At 41.6% G+C, this 24,425-nt stretch overlaps 2 protein-coding genes across 2 annotated transcripts in view; both read left to right on the forward strand.

Moving 5' to 3' along the window:
- The window catches only part of smim14 (small integral membrane protein 14), a 33,412-nt gene extending 19,691 nt beyond the window's left edge, over nucleotides 1-13,721 (forward strand). Inside the window, exons 3-5 of the mRNA XM_055637504.1 lie at nucleotides 2,474-2,522; nucleotides 6,802-6,950; nucleotides 10,149-13,721. Coding sequence (XP_055493479.1) covers nucleotides 2,474-2,522; nucleotides 6,802-6,950; nucleotides 10,149-10,187 — 237 coding nt within the window. The 3' untranslated portion in view covers nucleotides 10,188-13,721. The remainder of the gene's footprint in view (nucleotides 1-2,473; nucleotides 2,523-6,801; nucleotides 6,951-10,148) is intronic.
- The window catches only part of rpl9 (ribosomal protein L9), a 192,476-nt gene that overhangs the window by 79,025 nt on the left and 89,026 nt on the right, over nucleotides 1-24,425 (forward strand). The window lies entirely within an intron of this gene.

Genomic DNA, 24,425 nt, shown 5'->3' on the forward strand with positions numbered 1-24,425 from the left:
ATAACAGCCTCCTCTTGAACATCAAAAAAAAACAAAGGAGCTGATCATGGACTTTAGGAGGGCGCATCATCCGAGGACATACACTCCATTGAGGATAAATGGGGATCCTGTGGATAGGGTGAACTGTTTTAAATATCTGGGAGTCCACATCTCTGAGGATATGACATGGGCATCACACGCCTCAGCACTCGTGAGTAAGGCAAGGCAGCGCCTTTACCACCTCAGGCAATTGAGGAAATTCAGAGTGTCTCCGAGGATCCTCCAGTGCTTCTACGAAGCGGCGGTGGAAAGCATCTTGTCCGGGAACATTACCATCTGGTTCGGGAATTGCTCTGCCAAGGACAAGAAGGCTCTGCAGAGAGTAGTGCGTTCGGCCAAACGCACTATGGGAACTTCACTCACCCCCCTGCGGGAACTATACAACAGGAGGTGCAACTCCAGAGCAAATAAAATCATGGGAGACCCCTTCCACCCCTGCAACGGACTGTTCCAGCTGCTACGGTCAGGCAAACGCCTCCGTTGCCATGCGGTGAGAACGGAGAGGTTGAGAAGCAGTTTCTTCCCAGAGGCAATTCTGACTGTAAACGCCTATCTCACCAGGGACTAACTCTACTGAACGTTTTTCCTTCCATTATTTATTATGTAAAAGAATATGTGTGTTATGATTGTGTTTATAATTTGTTTTGTTGTTTGTCTTTTGCACAAAAGTCCGCGAGCATTGCCACTTTCATTTCACTGCACATCTCGTATGTGTATGTGACAAATAAACTTGACTTGACTTGACTTGACTTGACAGGTGCAGAGGGCGGCAAAACGGCCGGTGGACGGCCTCTATGCCGCGGAGTGGCCACCGTCACTGGGCTATCATCGTTGATGTGTGCTGGCTTAAGGCGGCTCACGGAAACAAACTCCTCCTTGCCACCCATGTCCAACGTAAACGTCAAGGCACCAGTCCTCAGCACCCTGTACGGACCCTCGTACACCTGCTGTAACGGCGAGGGATGAGCATCCCTACGAAGGAAACCATAAGCACAATCCCGTAACATAGTAGGCACATGCACCGCGGACGACCCGTGTCGGGAAGTGGGAACTGGGACCAAAGCGCGCGCCCGCTCGTGAAGGTCAGCTAACACCGCCGAAGCCGGGATCTCCTGATCGAGCAGGAAATTCCCAGGTACTTGCAAACCAAGCCGTAAACCAACTCGGCCGAGGAGGCATTGAGGTCCTCCGTGGGCGTTGTCCTGATGCCTAGGAGGACCCAATCAGGGCCGGTGAGCCGAGCTTTCAACGCTGACTTGAGGTGCCTGCGGAAATGCTCAGCCAAACCGTTGGACTCTGGGTGATACGCGGTGGTCTGGTGCAGCTTTGCGCCATACGGCTGCACCATACCGCATCACAGGGAGGACGTGAACTGGGCCCCACGATCAGTAGTGATATCGGAGGGAACCCCGAAACGAGCGATCCAATTCGAGACGATGGCCCTCGCGCACGCCTCAGCGGAGATATCTGTTAACGGTATCGCCTCCGCCCACCTGGTAAACCTGTCCACGGTAGTCAGTAGGCGAGTAGCCCCGCGCGAACACGGCAAGGGACCCACCAGGTCGACATGGATGTGCAGGAACCTGCCGCCCGGGACAGCGAAATCCTGCACACGCGGGCGCTCATGTCTCTGCACATTGGAAGTCTGGCATGGGATGCAGGAACGGGCCCATGCTGCGACCTGCTTCCTCAACCCATGCCAGACGAACTTGGCCGCGACCAAGGCAGAGGTGGCACGAATGGACGGGTGCGCTAGGCTGTGTTGATTTGGTCCCCGGTTGTCATCTTCTCAGACTCTCAGTGTTCTGTTAGTCCAGCGTCCCAGATGGACCCTGCTCGCAGCGCCTATTTGTAGACAGAAAAAATTCACATGGAGTCCAGTGTTCGAATCAAAATGCCAACGAAGACAGGTTGTTCTCAAGCAGTATCAACCAGCTTTCCACCAAAAAAAGATAACTTCCTGAAATAATTCTTCAACATTTAATCTGAGCCTCCACCACTCTGGAGGTTTGGACCTGATCTTGGGAATGGGAATGATGATCTAAAAGATGACATTCAGTGGCCTTTTCGCACTCCAGAAGATCTGAGATTGTAAAATTGTAGGAACCTTCATTCCTATTACAGCAGTCATTATATTAAGCTGCAGTTGTTTTTTGAATATAGGCCTGGGTTACCTGCATTAGAAAGGAGTGCAAATAATCTGCTTGACTGAGTTGAAAACACAAGAGTATGTAGATGCTGGAATCTTGAGTGGGGGAAAAAAGCAAATTGCTGGATTGTTTTGGGTTGGGAACCTTCCGACTAATGGAGAAATGTTTCCATCATGACAGTGAAACTAACCTATTCTCTGCCTCAGTCTGATAAAAGATACTCGGCTAAGTTGTTGCCTTTCACAAAATAGAGAATCACACTTTCTCCCTTTTCTCTTTTTCAGCTACGGCAATCACAATCATACTGCACAGACAATGAGTGTCTGCAGGAATGTAAGTTCTGTTTTAGTTTAAATTGATCATTCGGTCAAATTGTGTAAATTGGTAATCTTCTCTTTCCTACTGCATATAGGCAGCTCCCAGATTATGAGGGTTCTGTTCTTGGGAGGGTGGGAAACAGATTTATCTGGTTAAAAACATTTTTTAAATATAATAATCCATACCGTATTTTCTACATACACTTCCATTTCATTGAACAATCATTTTATTTGTTAAAAAATAATAATATTAAAGTTGGATAGTTCTTTGAATGACTTTTACGTGTGGAAACCTCCTGCTTTGATTGGAGCACAAGATGATACTGTACATCTGGGCATTAAAACTTGCAATCAATGCCCCATGACCTGTGTGTGTTTTCTCCGAGAACTTCGGTTTCCTCCCACACTCCAAAGACATACAGGTTCATAGGTTAATTGGATTGGTATAAATGTCAAAATTGTCCCAAGTGTGTGTAGGATAGTGTTAATGTACGGGGATCGCTGGTCGGTGTGGATTAAGTGGGCTAAAGGGCCTGTTTCCACACTATCTCTAAACTAAACTAAACGTAATAATGGAGGATTTCAATTATTCTAATAGTATCTTGGAAACAATCCGTGTGAATAAGGATAGGGATTCACAGGGGCATAGAGGTAACAGATTTCTAGATTTCAACCAGGAGAACATTTTTTATCAGTATAAAATATAGTGTCAGCATTTCACAATTTTATTTTCAATGAAGAAGCTGGGCAGATGGACGGATGCTAGCGGAACAGCATTTTTCTGATGGTGATTGTAATTCACAGATTTAGCACTATTCTGGATAAAGGATGTATAGGAGTAAATGCAGTAAATTGGGGGTAAAGCTAGTTTTATTTAACTGATTTGTCAAAAATCGACTGGAAACATCAACTTGAATATAACTGTCTCAGTGAAATGGGAGATATCGGGGTAAACATGTCATGACAAAGAAAAGGTGAGGCTGCTAATTCTACAGCCCCATGCATGACATGATAAATAGACAATTACATAAGGAAGTTTTCTGCTTAACACTCTGCTTGGTGCAGTAGAGAGCATGTAAGTGTATGGCAAGTGTAGAAGTGAAATTGAAATGAAAATTGGGAAAGCAGGAGTTTAATTCTGGTAAGTGTTGGGTTTTGCATTTTGAGAAGTCAAACCAGGGCAGGATCTTCACAGTTGATGGTAGGGCCCTGTGGATTCCTGTAGAGCCAAGGAATATAGGAGCACAAGTGCAAGTGGTGTCGTTGGTAGATAGTGTGGCAAAGAAGGCCTAACACAGTGGTTGAAAAGCTATTAGAGAGGATTCTTTGGGATATAATTTAGATTTAAGTTTCTGTTTTAGAGATACAGCATGAAAACAGGTCCTTCAACCCACCAAGACCACGACGACCAACAATCACCCATCCATATTAGTTCTATGTTCCATTTCCGCATACACTCCCTAAATACTAAGGGCACATTACAGTGGTCAATTACACTAGAAACCCACACATCTTTGGGATGAAACCAGAGCACCCAGAGAAAAACCTGACTGTCACGGGAGAGTATGCAAACTCCACACAAATAGCACCCAAGGTCAGGATTGAACCCGGGTGTCTGGTGCTGTGAAGCAGCAGCTCTACCAGCCATGCTGCCCATTTACTTACATTTGGAACAGAATGGGCTCATCGTGGAGAGTCAGCATAGCTTTGTCTGCGGCGGGTCATGTCAAAGGTGATTGATGAGGAAAGGATGGTGGATGTTACATTGATTAGGCATTAGTAAGGCATTAGTCTGAAAAATACTACAGGTGTAGAAAGTAATTTTAGGTGCAGTGTGTAATGAAATTCCTAGTATGAGATACAGTTGTTGTTTTGTACAGAGCATATTGATTATCATGTGCCAACTCGAGTAATATTGGGTCAGGTTTCCAAAACCCTACTATTGGATACCATCACAATTATCAGCACTTGCAGGGATTTCCTATTGGAAATGTTGGGGGTTATGAGCAGAATGGGGTTATGAGGGGAAAATAGATCAGCCATTATTGAATGGTGGGGTAGACTTGATGGGCCAAATGTCCTAATTCTGCTCCTATCACTTATGAACTAATGAACTTATGGAAGACAGGCAAAGAGTTGATGGTGCCCATGATCTATTTTCCAGTTGCCTTCCAATTCATCTTTTAGGGGCCTCCATTATAATGCCAAGGTCTTAACGGAACTCAGTATCTCAGTAACCCAGTGGAATCTTTTGGCTCCTATGTCATTGGACATCCTCTCCAAGCCAACATGAGTCAATGCACCTTAACTACTGAAGGGTAGGTGGCACATTGGTGTAATCTGGCATTATCCCAGGTTATCCTGGACTCAAACCTGAGTTTACCTCTGATTATTCTGAAGTCGAATTTAGGTTTTGTCCTGCCCAGTAACCATGTATAAAGTTAGAACTTACCTGGAGCATGGTCAATTGGTTATTGTCTTGAAGTATGAAAAATGGAATGACAATGGATGGACACTCCAGGAAATGGTGAGCGTTTACCATTTTTAGCACCTCTATTCTTTTGCTAATTGGAATCATCTTTTTTATTTCTCACACGCTTCAGATGCAGGAACTTTGTCCAGCTTTTTGTCTGTGGTTATTTTGCTTGAAGAAGCAAATAGGTCAGAAAACGATTGAGAGAAGAACAACTGATATCTAAAGAAGGGTCCCATCCCAAAACAGCACCTACCTCCAGAGATGCTCTCTGACCCGCTGAGTTACTTCAGAACATTTTTCCTTTTTTACCCTAAGGATTGCTTAGCCAATTAGTTAGGAGGAGTGGTTTGCAGCAGCACTTTACACTAGAGGTTTATGAAACCAGGGATCCTCTTATAACTCAGTGTTCAACACCGTCATGCTCTCCAAATTTGTTACTAAGCTCAGAGCACTGCGTCTCTGAACATCCTTTGGCAATTAGATCCTTGTCTTTTTCATTGACAGAACACAATCGATACAAATTAGCAATGCTTCCTCCTCAATACCATCTGCACAAGGCCACATCAAGCCTGTGTGCTCAGTGCCCTGCTTGACTCTATACATATGACTATGTAGCCAGACACAGTTCCAACTCCATTTTTAAATTTGCTGCGACACCTCTGTTGTTGGACAAATTATCAGTCAGATTGTAGAAGAGAGGTCGATAGTCTGATTGAATGGTGCCAGATCAACAATCTTGCTTTCAACATCAGTAAAACCAATGAGCTGATTGACTTTTTAAGAGGATCCACGAATCTGTCCTCGTCGACGGATCGGTGGAGAGAGTCAACAACTTCAAGTTCCTGAGCGTGCATATCTTTGAAGATCAATCCTGAGCCCAGCACTTTGATGCGATCATAAAGAAACCCTATCAACACCTCTACTTCCTTTGAAGATTGAGAAGATTTGGTATGTTAACGAAGACTCTCTTGAACTTCTACAGGGGAACAGCAGTAGAGAGCATATTAACTGATTGCATCACAGCCTAGTTCGGCAATTCAAACACCCAGGAACAAAGTAGATTACAAAATCGATGAACACTGCCTGGTCCACTGCGGGTACTGACTTCCCCACCATTGAAGCGATTTATAGGAGGCAATGCCTCAAAAAGGCTGACAACATCATCAAGAACCCACACTACGCCTCATTTCCTCTCCTGCCATTGGGAAGAAGGTATAGGAGTCTAGAAACTGTGACCTCTGGGTTGAGGAACAACTTCTTCCCATCAACCGTCCCTGGAGCGGCACAGTGGCGCAACAGTAGAGCTGCTGCCTCATAGAGCCAGATACCTGGGTTCGATCCTGACTTCAGGCGCTGTCTGTGTGGAATTTGTATGTTCTCCCTGTGACAATGTGGGTTTCCTCCGAGTGCTCCGGTTTCCTCGAACATCCCAAAGACATGCAGGTTTGTAGGTTAATTGGCTTCTGTAAATTGCCCCTAGTGTTAGGATGCAAAAGTGGATAATGTAGTACTCGTGTTCCCTGGTCGGTGTGGACTCAGTGAGCCAAAGGACCTGTTTCCATGCTGTATCTCTAAACTCAAAACCATCAGGCTAAAGGACACTATTAAACTCCAACTAAACTATGAACTGTCTTGAGTGCACTAGGGACTTGTGTAGAAAGCAGCCCATTTTTCTTTGTCATTTAGAAGTAATATATAGAAGGGTGTGTAAAATCAATGTTGCACCTGACCCTATATATTTGCCAGGGAACAGGTTAGGTTGAGAAGCCCCACGACATCCATCTGAACAGTAATTTCAATATTCATTCTTTCTCTTCAGTGCCTGGACCAAACACTGTCAATGATAATGGAATGACAATTTCTATGATTATGATGGCTTGGATGGTCATTGCACTTGTGTTGTTCCTGATGAGACCTGCTAGCCTGAGAGGATATCGAACGGGTGGAAAATCACAAGGGCCGCACAATGTAAGTTGGCTGACTTGCATAACAACAAAATTTGCATGCCTTCTGAATTATTCTGAGTTAACTAAATTCACAATGACATTAGCTGTCGTTATTGTTCTGAATATGTCTGATGTTTTAAACCCATGTTTGTTATTCAATAGCTATGCTTCAGACAAAGCTGCCCCATTACAGTGCTGATTATTTGTCCTTTGCCAACAAGATTTTCTATTAAAGATAGGACTGAAAAATTGGCTGCATTGTTTATCAGAAGTAAAATGCAACTTACACTTATGCAGCATTGTTAATGTAATCAACTGTTAATAGTCTAATCAAAATATTATCAAAATAACATAACACAAATCCACATAGGGAGAAGGTTACACAAAAAAGCTGGAGAAACTCAGCGGGTGCAGCAGCATCTATGGAGCGAAGGAAATAGACAACGTGTCGGACCGAAACCCTTCTTCAGACTGATCGGGGGCGGGGGTGGGTGGGGACAAGAAAGGGAAAAGGAGGAGTAGCCAGAAGGCTGGGGGATGGGAGGAGACAGCAGGGGGGCTGAGGAAGGGGAGGAGACAGCAAGGACTAACAAAATTGGGAGAATTCGATGTTCATGCCCCCGGGGTGCAGACTCCCCAAACGGAATATGAGGTGCTGTTCCTCCAATTTCCGGTGCTGCTCGCTGTGGCCATGGAGGAGACTCTCCACATAGGGAGATGTTGGCTTAGCTCTCCTAGTTTTTTCATGTAGGGGAGTATTAAGGAGGATCTTGGAGAAAATTGGCATTGGTTTATTATTGTCACATTTACCAAAATATAGTTGAAAATCTTTGTTTTGCGCACTGTCCGAGTAGATCACACAGGAACCATAATGAAGTAGATTGGGATCATGAATACATCCTTAACATGAGAAGTCAGTTCAAGAGTCTGAGAACACTATGCAATTTCTTGTCATCTTGGCAAAGCATTAGACAATAAACAATAGGTGCAGGAGTAGGCCATTCGGCCCTTCGAGCCATTCATGTGATCATGGCTGATCATCCACAATCAGTACATCGTTCCTACCTTCTCTTCATATCCCTTAACTCCGCTATCTCTAAGAGCTCTATCTAACTTTCTCTTGAAAGCATCCAGAGAACCAGCCTCCACCGCCCTCTGAGGCTGAGAATTCCAGTCACAACTCTTATTCTTAAATCATTTTGCCATACTAATCAGTTATAATGAGGCAACATGGTTAGGAAATATATTGCTGACCTTGACAGTTTAAGACATACAATTGGGTATTAGAGGACAGAAATGGAAAATATTGGATATCATAGAACACTCTGTAGAAAAAGCAGGTGAGTAATTGAAAAGGCATAACCTTATCCCTTTTTTAATTTTTTTAATTTATTTTATTTATTTATGGTGATGGTGTTGCACTGTTTTGTATATATCTGTGAATAATCAATAAAAACTTAAGTGGAAAAAAAGAAAAGGCATAACTTAACTGGAATCTGTCATAGGCCAGCAAGCATTGAGGCACTGGAACTTTTTGCATATTGGGATATACTGGCACAGGTTGTGAGTGATTTGGGATTTATGGAAGTTAGAATGAAAGCCTTGAACACAATTATGTTGAAATACTCAAGTCTAGAGATAACCAAGATTTAGATGCTCAGACAGGAAAGTAAACAGTGGAATGTTATCAGGGCTGCCAACTCTCACGCATTGAGTGTGAGACTCACGCATTTCATGAATTTCTCACGCTCTCACGCTGATGACAGAAGTTCTCACGCTCAAAAAAATATATTTTTTAAATAAATAAATAAATAAAGTCACACTCCACAATCAACAATGAGAATAGTTTTCTGTCGGTGGGTTTCCCATAAAGAACAAGCAATTTGATTGGCTTAAGCCCATCGCACACTATTTTATATTGCAATGTAGACAAAAATACAGGAGAAACTTAGCGGGTGAGGCAGCATCTATGTCTGAGTTTTCCCTTTTTCAGACTCAAGTATTTCTCCAGCATTTTTGTCCATTGCTCACCCACATTCACATTCCCGTACAGATGGTGTGATAGGTGAGACACGGCGGTGGTCCCAGCATCGACCCCCCCCCCCAGCATCGCCCCCCCCCCCCCCCCCCGAGACACCGTGACCGCTCACACCTCCCACCCTCACCTCCAGCGGCTCTGTGTCCGGCGGCCACTCTGTCCACACCCCATGGAGTTTTAACCCCGGCCCGGAGCCAGGAGCGGACCGGGTGAGTGGGGGCGTCAGTGCCGCCTCCGGAGCCGCGGGGATGAATCTCAGGCTAAGGCTCCACTCCGATGCCTGACCCCCAGGCCACTGTCCCTCACCTCCTCCGGACTCCCAGCTGGACACAGAGCATCTGGACCGGCCCGCATTCCTGGGGGGGGGGGGGGGCAGGGAAATGCTTCCCGGACATCGCCAAGTCTCCGCTCACTCCGGGTGTTGTCGCCGCTTCTCTGACACACACTCTCACACGCACCCTTACACGCACCCTTACACACACACACTGACACACACATGGTTTAAAGGGAAGGTACACACAAATGCTGGAGAAACTCAGCGGGTGCAGCAGCATCTATGGAGCGAAGGAGATAGGCAACGTTTCGGGCCGAAACCCTTCTTCAGGTTTAAAGGGATATGGGTCAAATGTGGATAAATGGGACTAGTTTAAATGGCGCACCTTGATCTGCATGGACAAGTTGGGATGAAGGACCTGATTCCATGCTGGAAGATTATGACATATTGTAGAAAGGGTGCAATTGCTCTGGAGAGGATCCAGGGGCGATTTATCATTATTTGTTTGGCATAGACAGACTGCTGGATAATATACACTGTATTTTAATCAATTATATTGCTCATTCTTCAAAGCATTGTAATCTATGGTGGTCTTGTCTCCTTTTTCATTCTTATTTAACTCATTTGTTAGCTATAAGAAAAGCTGGATTTTATCTTTGCAACGTCAACCATGTGCAATGGTTTCCTTTGTTTAAACATGTCTTTTGTTTACTCTGTTGTTGAACTGTGAAATGTTACTTTGTATTTTTGTTCTAGGATGGTACATGAACAGGATAAGGTGGATCCGTTTATTCCACTCATTGACGTGCCCTCTTATGTATTTATGAAGCCATTTGAATACTGAGAGCACATTGTGAAAATATATAATATTATTTATGATTTGTAATGCCATTCAATTTGTTTTCCAGAATCCAAGGCCAGAACCTCCTTCTCCTCCTGTGGATTAGCTTTATGGATATGAATTTCTTACAATTACCAGCTAAGAAACCAGCTGACCAAACCAATAACTGTGGCCTGAATAATTGCCAAAACTGTTAGTTTACTGATGTATATTTTACTGATATTTTCATAAAAAATCACTATTCCCAATATAGTACCTATAATAGTTGAAGAGTTAATTGCAGTACTTAAAAAAAACAAAACTCTTCTATTTTAGACAAATGAAAACATTCCTTTTAAAAGAATTTGGGGAAAGATGAGTATCCCTATGGTAGGCCTCTGCTAGTGATGTTATGAACAGATGTTGTCCATGAGAAGTGTGGGAGAGTGGGATATCTTCAATATTACATCTGTCACTGTACTTTATATTGGGGTACAACGCTAGCAGGATATCCTTATCATTGTTAATTTGCCCTAATAAGATTATAATAACTTTTCATGCCAGTTTTGGGGTGATAATTAGACAGAGATGGCTTGAGCATTGTTACAGTGACTCCTCCTTTCAGATTTTTGATGCCATTAGATTTTATCTGTAACTTGCTTGAAATAGTTGTTTTAAAATCCCATTCCTGTAAAATGCAGACCTTTGGAAATTCTTACTTTCTGCACAGTGCAGTATATTCCACACACTTTTTGGCTTATCAGTATATTTCATTTAAATGTTCTGGTATTCAGGATACTGTATGATGTATACCAGTGCCAACCTATACTGCGTATATGTATTATTTAAATGTACAGTAGCATCCATCAATTTCAAGGATGCACTACTGACTTCTCTACATTTCCAGTGCCAATGCTGTTCTGAATTTGTATGCCAATTTGTAATGTTCAATTGGAAGGCAATCTATTTTGTCTTAATCTGAGTTCCAAGGGAAGACATCTCTATCATAATGTTTCTCCCCTAACATTCGATAAGGACCTGAGCGTTTATTGCACACTAGATTCAAAGTCATTGTGTAGCAGTACCTGCTACATTGGACAAAATGTTTGCTGCGTCTCTGATCTGATTGCATTTTATGACACAAATATCTTTGCACTTAAGAAAACAATGCTTGAATTAGGCTTTAAAATGCATACATTCAATTGAAATGTCTTTCTTCATTTATATAATTGTGGACATCCGTGAACGATGCATTTGATTTTTATGTGAGTTTATCTTCGGGTTGAAAGGCTAGTATGTTATGTATGTGGAGCAGCAACACTCTTAACTCATGTTCACAATTCCTTATTCAGTTCGGTTTCTTTTGAGTGTTGTTGCCGTGGGATGCATGATATGGATGGGGATGGTTTAGGAAATCTGGATAATAATCTAAACTCCTACATTCCTAAAACGTATTATAGTATTGCATAAGTGAAGGCTAGGAGCAGTAGGATCTGAAATGGGGTGTAAAATAACAAACTTGAACTTCAACTTACGGACTAGATCAACCTGCTTTGCAAGCACAGAAGACCCTGCAAGTTCACATTGTCTTCAGAATAATTCTGATTTCATTTTTCATATTTTCTTTAATTATATTGCTCTATTTTTTGTTTGAATGGATCACTGTCTCTGGTAAATTGTGTATTGAAAACTTTTGAGATAATCTTTGTCTCGTAGTCAACAAAGCTCTGTCCACTTATTTTGGCCAAGCACTTTAGCACTTGGGGCAGAGATGCTACATTTGGCAATGTTGCTATTTGGGGTTACTGATGAAGTTTCATGTGTAAATATTGGGAAAGCTTTGCTTTAATAATCTTTGAGGATGAATAGCCACAAAACATAATACTAACAGATGGATAATGATTGTTACAAGCTATGAAGGACAAACTGTCACCAGTGGAAATGTGCCCCCCATAGAATGGCTTAGAGCCTGATCAGAGGAGTTATATACAGTAGAATATTGAATATTAATTAAAGTATCTCCTAATTTTAAGACCCTGTGAGTATTTTTAAAAAGTATATTTTTCAGTTTTGTATTTTATAAGCCATATTAATGATATGGCAAATAAGGAACTGTGACGAAATAAAGTGCAAACCTTGTCAAATAAGGTTTTGGTATTCACAACTGATGTTGGGATGACCTTCACCCATGCTGGGTTTGTAGCTATTTGTTATTTGTCATAACCACTGGTTACCTTCTACCGTTGAAATTCTCTGATAGTGGAATGTTTTTAAGGACCTTACATTCTCGCATATCGTAATACAAGAAGTTCAGTCCATTACGTTACACACATGTCACTTGCTGTTTTCCTAATATTTAGTTACGGAGTTGCTAAATCAGGAGATTCTGAAAATAATTCATAACTTGCTTATGGAAGAGTGGTTAGACTTCAACACCTGGGAGTGGTGAGGTGAGGAGAGTTCCCCTTTTACCAAGATAAATGTTGCTGACATTCCCATTGAACCAAATCTAGGGGGAAAGAAAAGTAATATCTATTTTTAAATGTTTTTGATCTATAATAATAGTGCATTTGAATAATTTGAACACGTAATATCTGACTTAAATTGCTGTATATTACTGTCCAGTTTGATTCGCCACTTTTGACTTTGGTTTTATTCTTACTCCTGTTGAAGTCAGATGGAAATGGCTGCCAACAATTTAAAGAAAAACATTGCAATATACCAATTTTCATTATGCCCATTTATTAATCATTTAAAATGTGTTATTGATACCACTAAGCCATCTAATTTCCATTGAATGGTAATGCTACTTAAAGGGTTTATTGATATTTTGAGCACTTTAAAAAAAATTATCCCAGGGTTATTTTATTGCAGCATCACTTCTGAATCGCAGTTTGATAATGCATGTTATCAAACAAATGATGTATGGTGCGCATACTATATATTCATATAATTCTGGGTCAAATGTTTGTTTCATTTTATTCAAGGTAAAATTTGTTTTGTTTAATATGAAGGTTGATATCATCTTTGCACCTCTTAGGATATTTTGTTTGGATTTAGATATTGCAATTTTTTAATTTAAAGGAAGACATTATTAATTATAGTATTCATGCTGATTTATGTTGTACTCCATAATTAAGGTCTATGATTGACCTAATTTCTGTCTCCATCTTGCTAATCAATACTAGGTTGGAACCATTTGGGAACAAGTGAGAGTTGTCCCACCAAAAGCAAAATAAAATTACATTTGGGTTTGTAGACTCGTGTGAAACCAAATTAAGTGCAATCATACAAATGAAACGGCAGAGAACATGACTGCCAACTTTCTCGGCTATAAAAGATGTAGTGGTCCAAGAGGGAACTGTGGGTAATATTGCTTTTGGGGAAACTTGCAATATTATTTATATTGCTGTCGCAAGTTATGGGATGCATTGCTTGCTTTTTCAAAATGGTGTAAATTAAATTTATAAATATGCCAACAAAGTTGTAACCATGTTAAACGTGTGTAAAATAATTGTTGACTCTTGATTCTGCTTGTACTATAATTAGTGCCATTTCATGGCCTTTAAAAACTTTAAGGAATTGTCATTGGGATGATGGCTTCTACTTTGCACACTTTGTTCCATATTAAAAGTTTATATGGTTATAAACATGGAATAAATTGTCTTTTTTATTTAGAGTGCATGACAGCAGAAGCAGCTGTTTGAACTCAACCATTTAATGCATATTAAAACTTCGAACTGTCATTGGCTTTTAACATAACTTCTCCCACTGCACAGCAGCTTTCATGTTTATGATCTTTTCAATTTGTATTTGATCTATTTAGTGCATATAAATAAGATAGACTTAATTGTATGTGCTACTTTTTAAACTGTTCAACATTTTAATGCTTGGGTTTTGGCAATTCTGATTGAGCATAAAACTAACATCAGACCATACTTATTTTTCATTGAGCCAACCAAGAGATGATATCTTGATAGGTTCTGGTATTCATATAGTGTGTTTGATCAAAAACGTTTCAAGGTTTAGCCACTCACTATTACACAAAAATCAAAGTTATTGTAATCTTTAAATCAAAATGTTTCCTTGCTAGAAATGATACAAAGTAATATTATTTTGTACAACTCCAAATTTCTTAAATTGCATCTGTATAATTCCCAGCAGAATCCTTTACGAGAGGGTTGTATTTCCTTACCTTGCACTTTTCAATATCAGTCAAATGAAAGCACAAACACAGCTATTGCATTAATTGAGTAAAGTAAATAAAGTAAAGTAAATTAATTGAGTAAAGCTACTGGTCATATAGAAAAGCAGTAGCTCCTGATCCATTCTTCCCTGTAACATAAACTGCAAGTCCATCTGTTTATTCTTTAACTTTGGAATCATAAAATCACCAGCTAAGAGGACACAGTTAATTTGAATTCCAGACTCATTGGCCTTTCGAAGGGGTTGGACTTGTTAATGCAATTACAAAGCTCCAGTTATACTCCATTGGGACCACCGTGTGTGATTCTAGCCAATTTATCCCAGAAAGTTTGTATTGGTAAGGGTGCAATGAAGTTTCGTTGAAAAAGTACTGGGATTAAATGATTTACATTGTAAAGATATGCTGCATTGACTAGAATGGTATATTTTGGCATGGACAACGAAGGGCCGTCTTAATTAATGAGGTCAAGATTATTTAAAGTTCTTGGTTGTGTACATAACAACATAAAAAATAGGTGCAGGAGAAGGCTATTAGGCCCTTCGAGCCAACACCGCCATTGTGATCATGGCTGTTCGTCCCCAATCAATAACCGTGCCTGCCTTCTCCCCATATCCCTTGATTCCACTAGCCCCCAGAGCTCTATCTAACTCTCTCTTAAATCTATCCAGTGATTTGGCCTCCACTGCCCTCTGTGGCAGGGAATTCCACAAATTCACAGCTCTCTGGGTGGAAAAGTTTTTTCTCACCTCAGTCTTAAATGGCCTCCCCTTTATTTTAAGACAGTGGCCCCTGGTTCTGGACTCGCCCAACATTGGGAACATTTTTCCTGCATCTAGCTTGTCCAGTCCTTTTATAATTTTAAATGTTTCTATAAGATACCCCCTCATCCTTCTAAACTCCAGTGAATACAAGCCTAGTCTTTTCAATCTCTCCTCATATGACAGTCCCGCCATCCCAGGGATCAATCTTGTGAACCTACACTACACTGCCTCAATCACAAGGATGTCCTTCCTCAAATTAGGAGACCAAAACTGTACACAATACTCCAGATGTGGTCTTACCAGAGCCCTATACAACTGCAGAAGAACCTCTTTACTCCTATACTGAAATCCTCTTGTTATGAAGGCCAACATTCCATTAGCTTTCTTCACTGCCTGCTGTACCTGCACGCCAACTTTCAGTGATTGGCGTACAAGAACACCCAGGTCTGGCTGTACCTCCCCCTTACTTAACCTAACCCCATTGAGCTAATAATCTGCCCCCTTGTTTTTGTCAACAAAGTGGATAACCTCGCATTTATCTATATTATACTGCATCTGCCACGCATCTGCCCACTCAATCAACCTGTCCAGGTCATCCTGCAACCTCCTAACATCCTCTTCACAGTTCACACTGCCACCCAGCTTTGTGTCATCTGCAAATTTGCTAGTAGTGTTGCTCCTAATTCCCTCTTCCAAATCATTAATAGATATGGTAAACAGTTGCGGACCCATCACCGAGCCTTGCGGCACTCCACTCGCCCCTGCCTGCCATTCTGAAAATTACCCGTTCACTCCTACTCTTTGCTTCCCGTCTGTCAACCAATTTTCTATCCACGTCAACACCTAACCCCCAATACCACGTGCTCTAATTTTAGTCACCAGTCCCCCGTGCGGGACTTTATCAAAGGCTTTCTGAAAGTCTAGATACACCACATCCACTGGCTCCCCTTCATCCATTTTACTTGTCACATCTTCAAAAAATTCCAGAAGATTAGTCAAGCATGATTTTCCTTTCATAAATCCATGTTGACTTGGACTAATCCTTTTACTGCTATCCAAATGCCCCATTATTACATAGTATGTGTTTTCACTGGAGGGGAGTTGAGAACAATGGAGCAAACCTTATACTGGAGCTAAGATGAGAGTGATGTTCAGAACACTCCTTCACTTAAAGAGCAATAAAAATCTCTAATGCGATACCCAGGAAAGAGCTATTAATGGGGGTCAATTTTTTTAAACTGAGGTTATAGATTTTTTGTTAAGTCTACAGAATCAAGATGGAAAGCTAGCATTAAGGGTAAATGCTTTAATTAGATTCTACTATCTCTTTTGTCCTTCTGTTGTAGAATTTCTTAAGCCATCTTGATGATATAGAAGATACAGCTACGTGGTTACAGCCAATAATTGTTTTTCTTTTTTCTTTTTTTTTAAACATGTAATAGTAGCCAGAAAAGCCTAATCAATGTTAATGAATGGCTCTGTTGCAGCTATACCAAAACCAGAATATACTGGAAACACTCAACAGGGCTGCAGTCTCCGGAAAGAGAAACCAATTTAATGTTTCAGTTCAAAGAGAGCAAACAAGTTAGTTTTTTTGCAGAAACTGTCAATGGTAGATGTATTAGTGAAGGAGAATATTTCTAAGAGGGTAAGGCCAGGGTTATGGGGATAAACTTTAAACTGGATCCTGTGATTAATGTGTGGGTCAATTACAGAAATCATGAATAAAGCAGTATTAAAACTATGAAATGAACTGTGACAATGCAAAGAAAGAAACAAGGCTCAAATAAATTCAGAGTTCTCCATATGGAAAAACTTCAGTATAAATTTAATTCTGATTTTGAAGGAACTTTTTGACTTCAACGTTAGTTCCCAAAGTTTGATTTCAACAACCCAATTTTCTTCAAGTTATGTCATGGGCTACGGCTATAAATTATTTATTACTGCAGTCAATATGAATGGTAAAAATAATTAAACACATAATCATTATTTTAAGCAAGTAAAAAGAATATTTGACTTTGGTCATGCTGATTGTCTCTTAATCTAGCCATTGTATATATTCCAGGAAGGTCGCATTCTTCTGATTTCCTTGCCTATCACAAAAGAAGGAAAGGAAGACATTATGTAACAGCTTTAGGACATCCCAAAGCACTTTACAAGCAATGGAATACTTTTAAGGTATTGTACAGTTACTGTTGAAATGTGAGAAATAGATATGGCATGAAAAAGGGCCCTTTGGCTCACTGTGACCTTGTTGACCATCAGCTGCCCATTGATACCAATCCTATGTTAATCTAATCCAACTTTATTATTTCCATATTGTTATCAATTCTCCCCAGATTCTACCACTTGCCTATACATTAGGGGCAATTTGAGTGACTAATTAATCTGCCAACAAAGTTCAACTGCTAATTTACAATCTTCCATATTTTTTTAAGTAAGTAAGTTTATTGGCCAAGTATTCACATACAAGGAATTTGCCTTGGTGCTCTGCCCACGTAACAACATGACATACAGACAGTTACGAATGACTTGGAAAACACTAAACATTAATAACAATAAAACATTAATGATAAAACACCATTGATCAAGCAATGTGAACCAACAAAATGCCAGATCAAAGGGAGGCTACAGATTTTGGCTGTTGAGTACAGCAACTACTCGTGGATAAAAACTGTTTTTATGTCTGGCTGTGGCAGCTTTGACAATCCAGAGTCACCTTCCAGAGGGAAGTGATTTAAAGAGTTTGTGGCCAGGATGAGAGGGGTTAGAGATGATCTTGCCCGCTCGCTTCCTGGCCCTTGCAGTGTACAGTTCATCAATGGAGGGAAGGTTGCAGCCAATAACCTTCTCTGCTGATCGGACGATTTGCTGCAGCCTCCAGGTGTCGTGCTTGGTGGCTGAGCCAAACCAGACCATGTTGGAGAAGATGAGAACAGACTCTGCCATGGCCGTGTAGAATTGGACCATCATTGCCTGTGGCAGATTGCTTCCTCAGCTGCCGTAGGAAGTGCATCCTCTGTTGTGCCAGGGTGCAGGGTCCATTCTTTGTAGACTGGGGTCTGGCTGTGTTGGTTGGGATGGGGGGGAGGGGAGTATTTGGGTTATGTTTCTGATTTTAAACCTGCAGTAAAACTCATTCAGGTCATTGGTCAGCTGACGATTGACCAAAGAGTGGGGGGCTTTCCTCTTGTAGCTGGTAATTTCTTGCAAGCCCTTCCAAACTGAAGAAGAGTCACTAGCTGAGAACTTGCTCCTCAACTTCTCAGAGTACCTTTCCTTGGCAGCTCTGATTCCTCTTCTCAGCTTGTACTTGGCCTGCCTGTAGAGGTCTGCATCCCCGCTCCTGTAGGCCTCCTCTTTAGACTGTCGGAGCTGTCTGAGTTCTGCAGTAAGCCAGGCTTGTTGTTGTTGAACCATGTCCGGGTCTTAGTTGGTATGCAACTGTCCTCGCAAAAGCTGACATATGATGATACAGTGTCCGTATACTCATCGAGGCTTGTGGTTGCTTCCCTGAACACATTCCAATCCGTGCAGTCAAAGCAGGATTGTAGGTTCTCAATGCCCTCGCTGTCCACCTTTTCGTTGTTCTGACCACAGGCTTAGCAGCTTTTAGTTTCTGCCTGTAGGTCGGAATAAGGTGAACTAGACAACGATCAGAGAGACCCAGGCCCGCCCGGGGAACAGAGTGATATGCGTTCTTGATTGCCGTATAACAGTGATCGAGTGTTCTCTCCCCTCTGGTGGGGCAGGTAACATGAAGTCTGTATTTTGGAAGGTCACGGCTGAGATTAGCTTTGTTATAGTCCCCCAAAACAATGACCATGGAGTCCGTGAAGTCACTGTCTACCCTCAATACCTGGTCAGCGAGTTGTGTTTGTGCCTCAGGTACGCAGGCTTGGGAGGGAATGTAAACACCAGCGAGAATAAAATAGTTCAATTCTCTCGGAGAGTAGAAGGGTTTGCAGTTTATAAAGAGGGATTCTAGGTTGGGAGAGCAGAAATTTGACATCACCGTGATGTTGCTGCACCAGTCCTGGTTGGTATAGAAGCATATTCCACCTCCTCTTGATTTCCCCGCTGCCTCCAGATCGCGGTCCGCTCTGTGATGTTGGAAGCCAGCCAGTTGCAGCGCGCTGTCCAGGGTCGACTCACAAAGCCAGGTCTTGGTGAAACACAGGGCAGCAGCTCGAGAGAAGTCCTTGTTTGTCCGGTGCAGGAGTTGCGGTTCGTACATTTTGTACTTGAGAGAACGTACGTTTGCAGGAATATGCTCGGGAGTGGTGTGCGTGATCCTCGTCGTCGGGTGAGTGCTCCAGAGCACTTCTTACGGGTCCTCCTCTGTCTCAAAACCTTGAACGCAGCCACAGCCCCGCCGACGAGTATGTCCAAATAATTCAGCGAGTGACAGAAATACGGAACGATGTTTGCAGGTACCATATGTCCGATATTTATAGAAACATAGAAAATAGGTGCAGGAGTAGGCCATTCGGCCCTTCGAACCTGCACCGCCATTCAATATGATCATAGCTGATCATCCAACTCGGTATCCTGTACCTGCCTTCTCTACATACCCATTGATCCCTTTAACCACAAGGACCACATCTAACTCCCTCTTAAATATAGCCAATGAACTGGCCTCAACTACCTTCTGTGGCAGAGAATTCCAGAGATTCACCACTCTCTGTGTGAAAAATATTTTTCTCATCTTGGTCCTAAAAGATTTCCCCCTTATCCTTAAACTATGACCCCTTGTTCTGGACTTCCCCAACATTGGGAACAATCTTCCTGCATCTAGCCTGTCCAACCCCTTAAGAATTTTGTACGTTTCTATAAGATCCCCCCTCAATCTTCTAAATTCTAGCGAGTAGAAGCCGAGTCTATCCAGTCTTTCTTCATATGAAAGTCCTGACATCCCAGGAATCAATCTGGTGAACCTCCTCTGTTCTCTCTCTACGGCAAGAATGCCTTTCCTCAGATTAGGAGACCAAAACTGTACGCAATACTCCAAGTGTGGTCTCACCAAGACGCTGTACAACTGCAGTAGAACCTCCCTGCTCCTATACTCAAATCCTTTTGCTATGAATGCTAACATACCATTCACTTTCTTCACTGCCTGCTGCACCTGCATTCCTACTTTCAATGACTGGTGTACCATGACACCCAGGTCTCGTTGCATCTCCCCTTTTCCTAATCGGCCACCATTCAGATAATAGTCAACTTTTCTGTTTTTGCCACCAAAGTGGATAACCTCACATTTATCCACATTATACTGCATCTGCCATGCATTTGCCCACTCACCCAGCCTATCCAAGTCACCTTGCAGCCTCCTAGCATCCTCCTCACAGCTAACACTGCCCCCCAGCTTCGTGTCATCCGCGAACTTGGGGATGTTGCATTCAATTCCCTCGTCCAAATCATTAATATATATTGTAAATAGATGGGATCCCAGCACTGAGCCTTGCGGTACCCCACTAGTCACTGCCTGCCATTGTGAAAAGGATCCGTTTACTCCTACTCTTTTCTTCCTGTCTGCCAACCAGTTCTCTATCCACATCAATACTGAACCCCCAATACTGTGTGCTTTAAGTTTGTATACTAATCTCTTATGTGGGACCTTGTCGAAAGCCATCTGAAAGTCCAGATATAACACATCCACTGGTTCTCCCTTATCCACTCTACTAGTTACATCCTCAAAAAATTCTATAAGGAACTACTGCAGAATCTAAAGAGTTTTGAAAAATTATTACTAATGCATCCACTATTTCTGGGGCTACTTCCTTAAGTACTCTGGGATGGAGCCTATCTGGCCCTGGGGATTTATCGGCCTTTAATCCATTCAATTTACCTAACATCACTTCCCGGCTAACCTGGATTTCACTCAGTTTCACCATTTCATTTGACCCCCGATCCCCTGCTATTTCCGGCAGATTATTTATGTCTTCCTTTGTGAAGACGGAACCAAAGTAGTTATGCAATTGGTCCGCCATATCCTTGTTCCCCATGATCAACTCACCTGTTTCTGACTGCAAGGGACCTACATTTGTTTTAACTAATCTCTTTCTTTTCACATATCTATAAAAACTTTTGCAGTCAGTTTTTATGTTCCCTACCAGTTTTCTTTCATAATCTATTTTCCCTTTCCTAATTAAGCCCTTTGTCCTCCTCTGCTGTACTCTGAATTTCTCCCAGTCCTCTGGTAGGCTGCTTTTTCTGGCTAATTTGTATGCTTCATCTTTTGTTTTGATACTATCCCTGATTTCCCTTGTTATCCACGGATGCACTACCTTCCCTGATTTATTATTTTGCCAAACTGGGATGAACAATTGTTGTAGTTCATCCATGCAGTCTTTAAATGCCTTCCATTGCATATCCACCTTCAACCCTTTAAGAATCAATTGCCAGTCTATCTTGGCCAATTCACGTCTCATACCCTCAAAGTTACCTTTCTTTAAGTTCAGAACCCTTGTTTCAGAATTAATTATGTCAATCTCCATCCTAATGAAGAACAACCATATTATGGCCACTCTTGCCCAAGGGGCCATGTACAACAAGACTGCTAACTAACCCTTCCTCATTACTCAATACCGAGTCTAGAATAGCCTGCTCTCTCGTTGGTTCCTCTACATGTTGGTTTAGAAAACTATCCCGCCTACATTCCAAGAAATCCTCTTCCTCAGCACCCCTCTCTCGTAAAAGTAATCTTTGTAGGGCTTTCACAGACGACACAAACGAACAAACACATACAAAACAGCAAGGAGCAGTACACCGTGGCCGCCATCGTTGGTGCAAGCAGCAGCAGCTACACTGCAAGCAGCAAGCAAGCAGATTGAGAAATATAGTAACAGTGTATTGATCTTTTATTGATATTGATTGAGGGCTATCTCGGAATATGTTTATTATAGACACACGTGCTGAGGTAGTATGTGAAGCTTTGTTTAGCATGCTATCCAATCAGATCAGATAGTACTATACGCAAATACGTCAAATTCAAGTCCAATAAGTTTAGTTTAGGTTATTGTCATATGTATCAAGGTACAGTGCAAAGCTTTTGTTGCGTGCTAACCAGTCAGCGGAAAGACAATACACGATTACAATCGAGCCATGCACAGTGAACAGGAGTTTGAAATTATGCTATTCTGTTTTAGTAGCCTAAAATGGTTCAAAATGGTTTGAATATTGAATTCTGCAATTTCAAGTAGTTTAGTTTAAGTAGAGCAAAGATGACAAATATAGTTCCCAGCATTGTTACGCAACAATTCTATAGAGAAATTCTAATGTCCCCAATGGGGTAGAGATGAATCGGACAGTATTCTAGCTTGATAAGATGGGGAGAACTGTCCCTGAGTCTGATGGTGCACATTTTCAAGCTTCTAGACCTTCTGCCTAATGGGAGAGTGGAGAAGAAGGAATGACCAGGGTGGGAAAAGTCTATTGGCCAAACTGTTAGATGTATTGGCCACACCGCTGTCAAAAATGTATTTGTGCTCTATAATAGAATGGTCTCATGGAATTTTTTTAATTCACCAGAGAGCTGAAATCGGAAAAGTGATATATCTTAAAGTACAGTTATCCCTTAAAGTTGGATCATGGACCACACTTTACATATGATGGGTCCAGAATCCACAATTTTCTGGCTCGAAGGAAGAAAGCTGCCACTGAGATGTGACTGGCACTGGTATCACTGCACCTTCTTACTGCCCTGAAAATAATGGTTAGCAATTCAAGTGGAAAATTACAGGCATGAATCCTCAGTGGACATGCAAATCTCACGTGAATGCATTTATCTTTCATTGAACATGTTAATTTATCAACAAAGGCTGGACAGATAGACTTTAAGTCTTCTATTGGGGGCTATACATAAATAGCTTTACTTCAAATTGGACAGAGTAATATCGCCTTCTATGTGATAAGGAAATGGGATAAAAACAATTTCAAGGTTATTTCTTCTGGCAGATATTCCCTCGATATCAAGTACTTTGATGAAGAGACCTGAAAATGCTCTGAAGAAAATAAGCTTTGGACTACACAATCCTCCACTAGCTACTGACCCAGCACAAACGGATTAGAGATGGAAAGGTATCTATAATTGATTCTACAAACCAATCCTAAAAATAAATAATCCAGTCAATTAAGTGCAAAGGCATCAACTTCATCATATCTGGCAAGTAATTTAACACATGCTAGGGATTTTTTTAATGAAACAATTGATTATTTCTCAACACTCCTCAATTCTTCAGAAAACAAATCCTCCTCGTTTAGATGAGAGGTTGCATTTGGCCTTCCATTCCATTGGTGTTCTACCAGTGTTCTGACCGATATGATCCTTCAATCAAAATAATTAAAACACATTAACTAATCATTCATCTCAATGCTTAATATTGGGGTGTAATTTGGTAATATGAATACTGTACATGTGAAGTTGAATAAGGAGGCCATATATGCCTTGGAGAGTGTCAAATAGGTAGAGTGATTTGTGATACAGACCACTGAAACTATTATTGCAGAATAATAAGATCATAATACCAAATCAAACCAAGCACAAAAGATGTTATTGGTATGACTGTGGCAAATCAAATTCCTCGTGTGTTGCAAAATATACTTGGCTAATAAAGTATGAATATGATTAAGTTGGGAGGTCATGTTGCAGTTGCACAAGACATTGGTGAGGCCGCTTTTAGAGTATTGTGTTCAGTTTTGAGCACCATGTTATAGGAAAGATGTTGTCAAGCTAGAAAGGGTGCAGAGAAGATTTACGAAGATGTTGCCAGGAATCGAGGGCCTGGGCTATTGGAAGAGGTTGAGCAGACTAGGACTCTATCCCTTGGAGTGCAAGAGGATATGGGGTGATCTTATAGAGGTGTACAAAATCATGAGAGGAATAGATCGGGTAGATGCACAGAGGCTCTTGCCCAGAGTAGGGGAATCGAGAATCAGAGGTCATAGGTTTAAAGTGAGGGGGAAAGATTTAATAGGAATCTGAGACGTAAGTTTTACACACAAATGGTGGTGAGTGTATGAACAAGCTGCCAGAGAAGGTAGTTGAGACAGGTACTATCGCAACATTTGGACAGGTACATGGAGAGAACAGCTTTGGAGGGATATGGGCCAAAAGCAGGCAGGAGGGATGTGTGGATGGGGCATGTTGACCTGCATGAGCAAGTTGGACCGAAGGGCCTGTTTCCACGCTGTAAGGCGCAATGACTCTGTGACCTGTTGATTACTGCAGGAATGGAACACAAGCTACGGTATTTCAAATCCGTGACATATCTTAGAATGCATTTAAGACGTCACAAACATTTGTTTGTTTCCGGATAAGAAGACTGTGGAAAAGCTGGAAAAATGAATAAACTGATTCAATTTTTGGCTGAAAAGATTATGAGCTAAACCAGATGTC

The sequence above is a fragment of the Leucoraja erinacea genome, chromosome 1, assembly GCF_028641065.1.
Source record: "Leucoraja erinacea ecotype New England chromosome 1, Leri_hhj_1, whole genome shotgun sequence".
In the NCBI taxonomy this organism is placed as follows: Eukaryota; Metazoa; Chordata; class Chondrichthyes; order Rajiformes; family Rajidae; genus Leucoraja; species Leucoraja erinaceus.